Source organism: Tamandua tetradactyla, chromosome 2 (genome assembly GCF_023851605.1).
Source record: "Tamandua tetradactyla isolate mTamTet1 chromosome 2, mTamTet1.pri, whole genome shotgun sequence".
Classification (NCBI taxonomy): domain Eukaryota; kingdom Metazoa; phylum Chordata; class Mammalia; order Pilosa; family Myrmecophagidae; genus Tamandua; species Tamandua tetradactyla.
In genome coordinates this window covers 14577088-14591633 of record NC_135328.1, presented here as the reverse complement: position 1 = coordinate 14591633, position 14546 = coordinate 14577088, and the positions used below count along the sequence as shown (strand labels likewise).

Below are 14546 nucleotides of genomic sequence, written 5' to 3'. Positions count from 1 at the left end.
GGAATAAATGAAGGTAAAATAAGATCTTTCATTTTTCTTACTCTTAACTGATTTAACAATTATCATTTTATTCAAAATCACACTAGCACAAAGTATTGGATGATTATAGCTTATGGGTAAGTGAAATGATTGACAGCAGTGATATAAGGACAGGTTGGGAGGAATTAGGAGCCCATTAAGTGGAATTTGAAAGTCGACAGATTGGCTGTGAATGTGCACCGGGAAAACACTACACTGGGCCAGTGACGGCATGGCAGAAGGGGTTAATGCGAACCTCCTGTGTGAGTTATTAGGGGAGCACCAAGGCCCTGTGGCTGCTGATCTTAGAGAAACCCTGCCTTGAGGACAGAAGAGTCCCCATTCTCACTGAGTTGAAGAAAAGAGGTGAAAGGGGCCGACTGCAGGAAAGGGGGTACACACAAGTATCTGGGAGTCCACTCATGGAAGACAGGAAAGAGCACACCACACACGTACAGTGGCCCTCAGAAAAGGAGCTGATTCCTAATCCAGGGTATTCTCAATGGGCTACAGGCAAGTGGGGAGCACGTCACCCCTCTGAGCATCTCTATAGCCCCCTCACTCCCACACACCAGCTTCCCTGAGACACTCGCAGAGCTCTGACCGGTGTTATCTCCGTCCTCCCGGAACGGGGAGAAATGCCTTTTCTTTATCCAGCCATGGGTTATGGATCCATGTGAAGAAGAATTTTTCAATTTTTAGCAAAACTCCGAGATAGTTAGCCTAGCAATGACTTAAAAGTTGTCAGGGACATTCTTTTTCTACTTCTGGAGAAGAAACTCGGCGAGGAAGGACACAGAATATTACAAGTATTCTTTTACATTTGCAAAGTAAAGAAGCCCCTGCCTTGAGCCTGCTGTGACCAAGTGAACAGTGCTTGCCTTTATTTTGTTGTTGTCTAGGGAGACGACCTGGGCTCGCAGCCAGGCGTCCTCCTCGGCGTGGACGGCCAGCAGCTGCCCCACGTGCACGGCCTGGACGGGGCTCTCCTTCGAGCTCCTGCTGTAGTACTCCTTCATCTCGTCCTCCATGAGCTCCTGGGCAGCAGAATAGTCCTTGCCCACGTACCTGGTGTGGTTAAGGGGGGAGAACACAAATGAAGCTCACCCGAGGAGGAAAGCCACCGGGGTTCAGTAATGGGGTGCCGCTGGCTGCCATCTTCGTCTTTGGCTCCAGCCTTAGACTTGCTTACATCAACAGGAGGACGCCTGTCCTCCATAAACATTCATTGTTCTTTTCTACACTTTTCATTTTGAAATAATCTCACACTTAAAGACAGTTGCACAAATAATACAAAACCCACACAGAGAACTCCAACATACCCCCCACCAAGATACCCAGATCCATCAACTTTTAACATATTGCCACTCCTTCTTTCCTCCCTCCTTCCATCGTCTATCTATCCATCCCTCCATCCCCTCCCTTCCCTCCAATCCATCCTTCCATCCCTTCTTTTCTCCTTCCCTCCCTCCCTCCATCCATCCATCGTCATTTATTTCTTGATAAAAGATACATATTATGGGAGATGATGTGAATCAACACCACACAGTAAAGCAGATGCTCAAGAACAATCCAGGGAACTAGAGATTGTGCAGGGCAGTGGTCCATGGGCAGGCTGCAGGGGAGACTGGGCTGAGAAAGCACTCACGGGACAGGAGGAGAGGAAGACACAGTGGAAAACGAAGCACAACTGTAGGTTGTATAGCCAAGGGTCAGTCCAGGATTTTGGATAAGGCTGCTGGAAATCTTTGTATTTTACTGACAATACAGAAGATCCAGTAGAGAATTTTCCCTGAACTCAGGCTGGGTCTGAATAAGGCTGGAGTGCTGAGAAGCACTGACAGTTTACTGGAGGAAAAACAAAGCCTTAAATACACTAAACATAACCATGTCACACCCCTTCCCCAATTTACTGAATAAATTTCAACAAAATGTTGAGTTCTGACAGCCTTAAATGAGAGAACTTATATTCTAGCCAGATACCTCTAAAATTGTGTATTGTTTCCTCAGAAGTACTTTTCTTCCCCAAGATATGACTTTACTCCCTTCTACAATTTCCTTCTGTTGACAACTGCAGAAACCTTATGTTATCACCGTGTATATTTTCCTCTCTGCCACAAACAGGCTGCCCTTCAGTCCTCAGAGGCAATTCCACAAAGTGCCTCTTTCCAGGCTCTAAGTCCCGCAAGCTAAACTTGGGTCATAGGAGTGGGCGGCCCCAGCCCGGGGCGAAGCATCCTGGCTCGAGGTCAACATGATGGCAGCTGTCCCAGAGGAAGGAGAGACGCCACAGGAACACTGTCCTCACATCCTTCTGGCCCTTCCCTGCGTCACCAGGGACCCCCAATATCACTTAGGGGAGCCACGCCGCTAAGAGAGTTTCCTTGGGTTCTTGGGAGCCACCAGCAGGGCCAGGGGTGCCACAGTCACCCTGTTGCACTGGCAACTAGGCAAAAAGAGCTTGAAACACTTAAAAAGTCTACACAAAATGGAAAGGATGCCTCTTTTTTTGCAATGGCTCTTTAAAACCACACATGACATGTGTGTTATTTACTCTGGCAAGGGCTGCAGAAGGCTGCTGCGCTCTCCTTCGCTTCCCAGGAGTGCTACAAGTGCCACGGCGCTGCTGGCACACAGCCACCCACGGCTCCCGTGCTCCCAGGAGGTCTACAGCCCGCCCCGGGGCTCAGCTCCGGAGATGTGGAGTCAGGAGGCGCCGGCCGGCAGAGGCCCTGGGCCGTGTGGCAGTGTGCCCAGCACAGGCTCCTGCGGGGAGGAGGGAGGCAGTGAGGGGCAGCCTGGGCCCTTGCAGGCAGCATCTGGTCTGCTCTCCGCAGGTGCAGGAAGGGAAGGGCGGCCAATGGCTGCGGCGGGGGGATGTCAGGGGTACAGTGACCCCGTTGGTGTGATAGTGAGTGGTGGCGAGAACAAGGTCAGATGTGTCCTCAAACAACCTGAGCAAAGGAGCAAAGAAGGATGTGCAGGCCAGTTTAGGAAGAGAGTTTTACTGTGTGGGAGAGGATGTAGGGACAGGACAGGGCTCAGCCTGCGGGGCTCTGCCAAGTCTCTGGGGAATAGCTAATGACCTTGGCCAACAGCACAGCAGCCACCACTGACACTGGGGCCAGGCCACCTCCTGGACATGTAGAAGGCTGATTCCAGGATCCAAACCCACGTGGAAAAAGAGCCTGGGCCAATCATCCTGGAAGAGGTCGAACCCCCCACTGAAGTCCTAGAACTGACCCAGACTTCTGCCGGTCCCTGGTAAGAACATCAGACATTCCAAGCTGGACCTAGCCAGTGCTTAGTCTCTGACAATGACACCACGGAATACTGGCAACAGACACCAAAGGACCTTGCCCAGGGGGTTGATTTAGGTCTTCTTTATCATGCCAAATGGTAAATGTCAGCAATGTGCTCCCAACATCCTTCCTTCACCCCCATGTACCAGCAAAACATCATGGGACCCCAAACCCTCCTGACCTTCAGTTTCACATGTCTATGACCCCTGTAAAGAACAAGCCTTCTCTAAAGCTGCCACAGGTTCTTCTGGTTCCAATATCCCTAGGTACTGTGTTCACTGCTTTGTCCTCGGGCTTAGCTTACTGAAATGGAAGAGCTTTAATACTTTTGACCTATCCTTTCACTGAAGACCTTTGATTGTCTATCATGGTCCTTCTCTGGCGTTCCCAGCTCACAGCTGTGAGTCTCTGGGGAGGCAATACCCAAACCATAGGGATATTTTGGGTAAGAAGCCTGGATTCTGTTCTGCTTCAGCCTTTTCCTGATCAGATATTTCCAGAGATCTAGCTACACAAACTCCCATCCTGTCGCCGGAAGCTGCAGATTACATCTTTCCGGTGTATTTATGATTTCTTCAAAAGCTCACGTCAGGCACCCAGAGCCTGGCAGTTTATTGGAATTCCAGTGGTCAGAAGCCACCTAAGCCGTGACTCGTCCCCTAGGCAGTGATATCTAAAGGCTCAAGTCATTTGGGCACCTTTGGGTCCAAGGGCGAATCTGACGCTTATACTAGGAAGGTGACACTTATTTATTTCGATTTTCAGGAAATGCTACACCAGCCCACATGAAACAATTTTACCTAATGCACGCAGAACCTGCTTTTTCTACAGACTAGGTATTGCTTCTGACATACGTAACTGTCATTAACCTGTAGACATTTTCAAGTTTAAACCATGTCTTCATTCCAATTTTCAAAACTGTTGGTAATCATCTTTTTCCCCAAGAATAGTTGCACGTTTTGAACATTTAACAGACATTAGGACCACACAATATATTACTATACTTTATATAACTAAATTGACTAAGCTAAGACTATTCTATTCTTTCTTCTGCCCCCAGCACTCGTCTGAGGAATAATGAACTGACAACTGTACCCAAGCATCCAAAAGATTTTGAAAGTAAAACTTGCCTGATAACCACTTCATTTGTGTTGCTCAGTTCAACCACCAAAACAGAAGGGGACGCCTCGGTCGGAATGGTGAGTGGAGGGACTGTTACATTCTCCATGAAGAGATCAGCGCTTTCAGCAATGTTTTCTTCTATCTGCAAATATTCTTGTTCAATCATAGACTTGATATCATAATCGCCATGGGCTTGCCCTGCATCATTTAGGATTTTTTTTTTGTCAGATGGCAGTGGAAGTTTAGTATAGAGAATGGCCTTCTGGGGATTTCCAGAAATGTAGTCTATGGTGCAGACATCAGAAAGCGAAGCGAGATTTTTCAAGGTATCCTCGGGGAATTTCACTTTGAACATATCCTCAAATGCATTTGGGAGTGCACTAGCCCAAAGACCGCTAGAGTATTTCAGGAGCAGCTCTGCAACCTTCTCTTTAAAGTCTCCTGGCAAGACCGCTGGGCACTCCTTTAGTGTCGGAGCTTGTTTTGGAGGAGACAGCGGGGGTGGATGCATTTTTTCATTGTCCAGTTCACTTTTCCAAAGCTGCTTTCTCTTAGCTGGGTAAAGAAGTAAATCTTGACCACCACTGCAAGGCTTTTCCACCTAAAGTTTTTAAATAGAGCAAATGACAGATGTTTCAATGGAAATGTGAAAGCACATGAATGCATTTTACATTTGAGGGCAACTCTGTTTTCAAATGAATCAAGAGAACGCAAAAGTATACAGTGTACTATTCTCAATTACTAAGATTTTAATGCATTGCTTCCACCTGCAAATAACACCATGAGCTACATTTCAGAAATAAACGGTGTAATAAAATACTCAGTGTAAGAGAATTTCACTTCTGAGGCATCTAGCCTCCAATAGCCCTAGGAAATCACAAGTGCCTCTGCCTTTTACACTACACCTTTCACATCATCTCTCTGCCAAGTCCAAAGCAGCAGCTCACAAAACTGACTGCATACAAGGTGAAACAAAGCTGGCAAAAGGACTCGAACTGGTAGGAATAAACTAATCAGAAAGAAAGCAAGGAAACATTTAGAATGAATGGGAGTGACATCTCTCTTCTTCCTGCAATATTCTGAGAAAACCCTCAGCTCTTCATAATTTAGAAGAAGCTCCAGAGTTTTGTTTTTTTCTTTAAAACAAACAAACCACGCACCACAGTAGGAAGTTGGCTGAAACTATTGCCTCTTCAATGAATAAGAATAAAAAATACCTGGCCTTTGTATATCATCCGATGTCTAATATTATTTGCGTTAACATTCCCAAAAGGTGAGGCTTGATGACATCTCGTTACAGAGGAGAAAGTGATGTACGACACCATTTCCTCCACGCTCTACGTCTTTTTATTCCTAGGTCAGGAGTCAGTCAGCAAACTGTAGCTTACAAGCCAAATCTAGCTTCTCACCTGCTTTTTGTTTTTTTCTTAATTCGCCTGGATCATCACTGACTTTGTGATTTCACTCTCCAGACCATGCTTTGGACGAGAGAACATAAATATGGAAGTAGACGAAAGAAGGTATAATTTTGCTTCACGACAGAACTTTAATAAGTCAAAAGGTATGGTCAATTTCCTATTAAAATATATATATATTTTAGTCTGACTATATATTTTGGATGATACATGAGACGAGTCAATGCCAATATACCTATATCCATAATTATGAAATATCAGCTCCCCCCACCCCATATGCTTCTGCTAGTGTGTGCTTGAGAAGAGAGGAGGACTAGGGTAAAGTTCCATGCCTAAAAACCTCCAAGCATCAGTGAGAGCAGCTGTAATCCCATCTGCAGGTTTACCCTATCATCAGAGGTGTACAGCTCCTGGCGTTTTGAAGTGCTCTAGGTGGGCACATTTTATGATTTGCACAATTTATTAATTATGGTTCCTAATTTTAACCCATAGTGCCACAAATATATGGAGCAGACCTCATTCTGTTCCTGATGGTTGGTCTCTCTCTGGAGAGCCATGTTTTTAAATCTGGAATCATCAAATGACAGTTTTCACCAATAAAATTCAATATGTTTGAGAAACATACTTTTGAATTAAAGGGAAAAAGAAAACAGAATTCTATGTGAGTGATTTGTTTGTTATAGAGTCCCTATTAATGCAATTTTAGATTTAGATATGGCAGTCCTTCAACTTCAAAGCTCACAGGGCCTGCAGGGTCCAACTGAAAACCCTTCTTCAGTTTTCACCTACCAGCCTTTTCTCAACATTTATGGCACCTTCCCTGAAGGAGAAGGTAGAGTCTAGTTTTGGTCTTATTTGTCTAAGAATGCTCAGTCTTATTTGTCTAAATTGGCTCTCACGGGTTCCATGCCCCAATGGTTTATGTGTGTGGCTTGAAGTTTATGTACCCCAGAAAAACTAAGATAATTCCTTCCTGAGAGTGTGGATCCATTCTAAGTAGGATCTTTTGATGAGGCTACTTCAGTTAAGGTATGACCCACCTCATTCAGGATAAGACTTAATTCTTTTACTGGAGCACTTTATAAGTGGAATGATTAGAGAGAGAGAGGAAGCCACAGAAGCCACAAGCTGAAAGCAACAAAACCTGGAAGAGAAGAGACCAACAGACGCTGTCATGTGCCTGGCCATGTGGCAGAGGAGCCCACAATTGCCGGCAACCAGTCTTTGGGAAGAAAGCATTGCCATGATGATGCCCTGATCTGGACATTTCCTTGGCCTCAAACTGTAAGGTAATCAATTCTCATTGTTCAAGCCAAACCATTCCATGGTATTTGCTTTAAGCAGCCTAGGACATTAAAACAACACGCTACCTTTTAACCCAAAAGAGGGCAAGAAGGACTCTTTTGCTTTACAGTCCTTTTGTTTCCAATCAGGAACCGGGGATATAAGATTCCACGATGTTTATTTGGTCTGCCCTACTCCCGGTTCCCATTTGTGCCCTAAATCAGTCAGGATCAGTTACTGCACCATGTGCTTAACTTGGACTCACACAATGGGTTCTTCTAAATAGAAACTGCTCTCTTAACAGACGTTACAGACCTTATGTCTACTTAGAGTGAGTTGGTCCAGGACAGGGTCCGAATTTCCATTTTTTTGGCCTTTATTCCAAAATGATGCTGGAAGAGCACCTGGAAACACTAAGCTTCCAGGGCAGCATTTAAGTCAAGCTTTTGCTGGTCAGCCTATAAAAAACATTTTTGACCAGTTTAAACCTGTGTTTATCCAAAGTCCAAACAATAGCAGACAGTCATCTGAAGGCCAATTTCTTTCCTTGGTGCTTTTATTTCACTGTTAAAGGTAGATAACCACCTTACCTCCCCAAATGAATAGCTCCTTGAATTGTAGGCACTCTCCAGACTTTCATGGCTTCTTCTCAAGAGGCTATGTGATCAGTTCCACTTTGTTCTCCAGATATCTGGCCTCTTTAGACCAGAATTAGCATTCACTAAGATTAAACACAGGCTTGACTTTGGGAACTGAACTTGACCCTTGATTGGAGACAATGCAGACGTTTGTCATGGTTCCAGGTGGACATTCGTGGATGCTTTAATGATCTGGAAAGCATGCCAGGCTACAGCCTTCGTGGGTCACTGTATGGAGAAATGCTGGAAAATTACTCAACTCAAAAGAACAAATTATGGAACTCATAGTGTTTGGGTAGAAAAATGTAATTTAAAACAAATGTAATTTTTTTTTCATATGAATGGAAACTTGCTTTCCCAGGCATTCTACTGTGATTGCCACTGTGTCTTTGCCTCTTCTTAAGCTGGTAAATGGCCTTAGGACCGAGACATCCCGCTATGTCCATCCTCAGCCTCCAAGAGTCTCCACAAAAGAAAGGAACTATTGTCATGAAGTTGCAGTATGGCATCCACTTTTGCTCTGGTGCATCCAACAGGGCTGAGATGCTGCTCTCCTGGTGTCATCCTCCAAGGTGGAACAGCTTCTTTTGTCTTCACAAATGACCAAACTACATCAAAAGCTATTTGAAACATGGATTTTTATCATTTCTTTAGTGTGGTAACCAACTGCTTACCATCTCTGTTGGATCTCTTAATAGCGCACTCTTACAGCTTCTAGTTCCCGCTCTCCACCAGACTCAGGGCCATAACTGAGGAGGGTTCCAAAGGCCTGTTCATCTGTAGGAGTTTTGTTTCCACTGGGCTGTGTTTCTTCTGGCTAAAGTTTTAAAGTTCTAAACTTCATTATATATGATCATTGTCTACTACAAAGTTGAGGCAGTACAATAAAATCATGTTTATCTGGGGCCCAGCTTTCCAGTACTCCAAATATTAGCAATAGTTTTGAATGCAGAAAATTTAAAAACAACTTAGAAGTGAATACAGATCCCTGTTACCTAGCATCAATGAAGCCAGTGAAGAGTGACTGACCAGAAGCTTGTAACCTGTGATCATTCAGTTCACAGAAAGACAGATGGACTGGTTGATGGCCTCCTTAAGAGGTTAGCTTTTTTGTGCTAAAGCTCAGAAATGCTGGAAAAGTTAGACAAATGCGAAAGACATAAAGAAATGGCCCCCACTGGCATCACTGGGCCACAGTAAAGACAAAATCATTGGTACAGATGTGACCCTGTAAGGACAGTAGATGGGCACAGACACCATGCCACAGGTACACAATGAGACAGGCGGAACCATCCAACTCAACATCCTGTGCTACCTCCATGTGCAGCTAGCTACCTTGGTAGCAGAGTTTTGGGTGCTAGTGAGGATAAGCCAATGCATTCAGCAATGGTTACACCTTCTCAGTTGATTCTGTTTAAGACAGTACAAGGATTCATGGCACATTACATAGAGACTTAATCAAAGGTGATGGTAGTGGGAGACCCAGGTTTGATTCCCAGCCCATGCACCCCAACCCCCCACCACCACTGCAAAAAAACAAAGGTAAAGGTAAAATGCAAATGTTTCTATTAGGGTGTATATTAGTTCCCTAGCGCTTCCATAGCAAAGTACCACAAACTGGGTGGTTTAAAGCAACAGAAATGTACGTTTTCAGAGTTCTGGAGACCAGAAGTCCAAAGTCCAGGAGCCAGTGGGGCCTGTGCTCCCTCTGATGGCTCTTGGAGCAGATCCTTCCTTGCCCTGACCAGCTTCTGGAGGACACAGGCCCATCCTTGGTGCTCCTTGGCTTGCAGCTGCATCACTCCCATCTCTGCCTTCACTTTCACATGGTCTCTGGTCTCTCTTCTCATAAGGACACTGATCACACTGGATATACGACTCACTCTAATCCTGTATGACCTCATCCTAATCTGGCTACATCTGCAAAGACCCCATTTCCAAATGCCATACTTACAGGTACCAGGGGTTAGGACCTGAAGATGTCTTTTGGGGGGGACACAAACTAACACTTAACAGGGTCCACAAACCATCTACCCAGAGCAACTCTTTCTAGATGATCTTTGATCAGCAATTTTACAGACTATATGTTTCAAGGCCAGCACACTCTTTCTAGGAAATACTTGCCAATGATGCTGCCTGTAGATACACTACTTATAGGATAAACGTCAAGTCATTCTCATGTCCCTTCAGGAAGACAATGGAATCTTCTGGTTTCTGCGATGATCCTGGCTGGTAGTTGTTACTTGCACCGTACATTCCAGGCTCTTTGTGTTCTCCTTACCTTGGGGGCTGTGGGCTGTTCCTCCAAGACAGTAGAGACACGTCTCATCTTGAGTTCAGTTCCCCGGACCAGGTTTATCCACCGTGCTTCACTTCTTATCTATCTACACTTTTGTGCGTCTGTCTCTAGCTCTTCCTTGGTCTTCTCTGAGATGAGTTCCTTGCGGAGTTTTCTAGGTACACTCCTGGCTCACCAGAGGATGTGGGCCTGCCTCCGCTGAAGATGTCCTTCTCCGTGGAAATGGCCAGCCGCCTTTTCCTGAACACCTGCTATGCTCTGAGACTGCACTAGCAGCTGTTTGACATATATCTCACCGATTCTCAACAACTCTAGGAGACAGGCAGAGTGAGTCACATCTTTGAGCAGACAGGAGCAGTGAGAGGAAGATTTTTATGCTGAGAAAAATTATAACTCTTAAGAGCTGGGAAGGCCAGAATCTAACTCCCAAACTCTTTCCATTGTATTACAGACCTGGGGTGGTTTTTCATTTCAAGGTCCAGAGCAGCCACAAAATCAAATTATTCCAAACTTCTTTATTCTGATTTTACCCCATTGCTATTTCTTTCCCCTACTCAGATGTCCACTGAAATTAAATTTAAAAATTATTCCAATTATGTGCTTAGCACACATTTTTTTGGTAAAAAACTGGAAATGAAGTTGGATTCCATTTTAAAAACATTACGGCTATCCTTCCAAATCCTCAGTTTCCCCTTTCACTGCTCCTGCTTCGGGAACTGCTATATACATTGTATTTCACATCATTAAGCCTGAGGATACAGTACACTATTTGATACTTCTTACATTCCCATATCACACTGTACATGTGTTTATAACATTCACCACACTGCCCTGTCTGTCTCCTCTACTAGACTTAAGCTGTCTTAATCACCTGTGCTCCCAGCACCTGTGGCAGTCACCGGGCCATGCAAGTGCATGGTGAATGCTGCACTAACAAACGGGATGGATGGAAGAATGGATGAATGAGTGATCTGTGCCCGGAAGTGGGCATGGGACTCAAGTGGGTGGTGGTAATCTAAAAGAAGGAAATATTTTCCAAAATACGTGCTGTCTTTAAGACCACGAGCTTATGAAAAGGGAGTGGCTTTTGCTCTGCCCAGGAGGCTTGGGAGCCAAAATATATATTTAAATTTTGAGAAAGAAAGAAAACCCCTCTGTCAAAACACACATAATCCTCATGCATTTTTAACTTTACACACAAGTTTAGAAGCACCAAGTACCTGCTAATGCCACCACTTAATTCAGTCATGCTGTTGATTAAATTCTATGTAAATAAAAACAATTAAAAAATATCTACAAGTGAACTGACAATGATTTAATAATCTAGTTGTCTCTCTTTCTGGCTGACATAATAGCCATAATAAACTATTCCAATCTATCACTTTATTATTCGATAGACTTCCAAGTGGGAGGAGGAATGGAAATTGATAAATCCAGCTTACTTCTCCATTTTTTTCTCCAAAGATGTTTTTGAAAATTAAAAATCTGAATCCTATGTTAATTTAGAAATAAACAGCAGGTACTCTATAATCAGCCACAGGTGACTTTAATAACTAAAATTTGTTCAGCTTATATTCTTTAAAAATGATCAAGAACCAAGCATATAAAATTTGAGACTAATAAAAAATGAGCTCTTAAAAACAGCAAAGCTCAGGGTCTCTTAGCAGCAGTTCACCTAAAACTGGTATACATGGCATCACATACTAAATGCATTTTAAAAATAGTTTAAAGCAAAATAAATAAAAAAGCAATGACAACACTCAGAGGCCTCAACCTTGACATACTTCCCTATAAATAAGAGCCCACATTCGTTATTCTTAGAGATAAAGATTAATGAGGCAACATATGTAAAGTGCTTTGTGTTCCCTGGAGAAAAGGTGATATGACTAATAAGGCAAAATCTGCAAGAGGCTGGGAGAGGCAGGAGAAGGGAGGAGTAAGGAAAACGTACCGTGCAAATATGAGGCCACTGTTCAAACTGCTGTAAAATTCCTTGATTAAGTTCTTCTTTATATAACTCTTTGTAAAAATGTGGAAGCTTAGATATCCAAATGCCATTGTCATGCTTGTTTAGTATTTCCTTTATGCGGTTTTGAACCTCATCCATTTTATAAGTGTAAGAGGCAGGAGGCGTGACATTTGGTTTTTCAACAGTCTGATTTAAATTATCTTTAAATTAAAAAAATCATAGAATTAACCAAAATGCTTAACACTGTAGGTTCTCCCCATTCCCTTGCACTTTACCTGTCTCCAGGCTTCATGTACTACAGGTTGGTGGGGGCCAAGGGACTTCAGAAGGAGCCAGTATTAGACAAAGCAGTACCATGACAACCTTGTTCTAAGTTTTATCCCCACATCACCAGCAGAGTCAACAGGCATCCCCCCTCCCATCAAGAGGGAACCCAGCCCCCCTGGAGGACCGGGGTGCTTCAGAGTTTAAAAAGGATGTCCTTGTTTTGTAAATGATCAAGAAATTTATGGCCTAGCTAACCATTTCTTACCTAAAACTAAGAAAGCTTCAATTTCCCACAAAGTGTACGATGAATGCCTTAACAGACAGATTGAAGAACATTTTGTAGAAGATAAAAATTCTCCAGGTTTTAAGATAGGATTGATTTTCAATCTTCAATAATGAGAATAAATAATTTAGCAATATCCAGAAGTTCAAAAACTGATCCACTTAAAATAATCATCCTAGCCTCAGCTTACAGATTGAAATAAAAGGTTGGGCGTCCACACAGAACTGTTAACAATTTGTTTTTATTTCCCCAACATAAATCATTTGTCCTTCCAAAGTGAGTATTTATAAAGTTTTAGCTAGCTCTTACATTTAATTTTCATTTCAAACTTAGAATAGCTGAGTTAACATCTGAAAAAATACAGAAATCTGAATGTTCACTATAGTTGACAGTCCCAGTATTTTAAGAATTATGACATCCATTTCAAACTCCTTCCAAATTTCACTGGTAAACAGATCATAATCCATTAAAAATGACCATCTATAAGCAAAATGCATTCCTATTTTAATCAGATAGCGTTTCTACTGGGACGCAATAGTTTTTATTTTATTCTAATGCTGGGTTCAATCTGACCTAGGGGCCAGTTTTGGCACTGTGGCAGCCAAGGACAGTTCAGCACTGACTCAGCTTTTTCTACCATGAAGGCCCAGCCTTGCTGAAACTGAGTTTGGCTCAGCAAACAGAAAGAGCCTAGATGTCCATATATATTTCCAATTAAGGGCCTAGTTAATTTATGTAAATTCTTCCCAAATAATGACAGAAAAGATGAGTTTCTCAGAACTGGCCAGAGCCTTCCTTGTGAGAGGCCTGCCTCTGACCCACAGTTGGAGGTTCTGCAAATGCACCTGCTCTGCGGGACCACCAGAGTCACCTAAGCATCTGTTACCTTCTGTTAAACAAACCTAGGAGGCCAGCTAGTAGGAGAGGCCGTGTGGATGCCTGTGCCTATCACCTCTGCCAGGGGACTTGAGATCCTCCTGAAACAAGTCTGCTCGGTTCTGCAAGAGAAGTCTATCCTCTTAAAAGGCAGACAAATTGTTGAGTCATCATGCTTCAGAAAATGCATACGTAAAATAATTCAGATAAACAAAAGTCATGGTGTTCAACAAATTTCCCCAAGAAAAGAATAATTTCAACTCAGTAAGAATCATACTTAGAGCAGCCAACATTTAAATCCCATTTAAATTTCCTCAAATGTAAGTACTGAATCTGAAAAGTCTGTTCCTGGGGTAGGCCAATGGCCAGGGGTCTCCCCACCAGTGGAGGTGTGGTCCTTTCTGACCTCCAGTCTCTGCCTTCACTAGGTGTCCCACTCTTCTCTTACCTAAGAGTGTGCTGGGGTTTTATAATCCAAGGAGTCATTTCTATTCATGTTTAGATTTTTTAGTGGCTACTGCACATGGTTGAGGGTGATATCTTTTATTTGGGGGAGTATCTGGAAACTCTTAGGAGTCAAGTTCCACGTTTCAGTGCTTTAATTTAGAGCTGGGGGTCTCCTGAGTCTCAGAGACCTACACCTCAGGAATCAAGCGTAAGGAGGGTCACGGCCTCAGCAGGTGACACCCAGGAGGGAGGACCGGGTGAAGGAGGCCTCGAGTTAGAATAATGACATCCTTGGAGGTAGTATTTTCTCCTTATATCACTTCAATTCATGATTTTAAAAAACTGGGAAAGGGGAGAGGGAGGAGAGATATCGTCAAAGCAGGATGAGAAGAGAGAAAATGTCAAAGGCCATGCCCCCCACCCAAATGTGCTGGGGGGCTCTGAGGCTCCAGATGTCAACAAGTATTGGGAAGATAATGTTTAGAAAACATACCATTCATTTCCTTAGGACAGGTTCTGGATAGCTGCATCTGAAAAGCCTGCGGGAGGGGTGTCTTTGGGCTGAACCTAAGGTATAACATTAAAAAATAAAAGATGAAATGAAAATTCAAACAACAAAGTCTATA

General features: G+C 43.5%; 1 protein-coding gene across 1 annotated transcript in view; it reads right to left on the bottom strand.

The window, feature by feature from the left end:
- The window catches only part of TDRD7 (tudor domain containing 7), an 85250-nt gene that overhangs the window by 33066 nt on the left and 37638 nt on the right, over positions 1-14546 (bottom strand). Inside the window, exons 5-8 of the mRNA XM_077139929.1 lie at positions 14414-14487; positions 12030-12247; positions 4451-5043; positions 900-1086 (exon numbers count right to left, since the gene is read on the bottom strand). Coding sequence (XP_076996044.1) covers positions 900-1086; positions 4451-5043; positions 12030-12247; positions 14414-14487 — 1072 coding nt within the window. The remainder of the gene's footprint in view (positions 1-899; positions 1087-4450; positions 5044-12029; positions 12248-14413; positions 14488-14546) is intronic.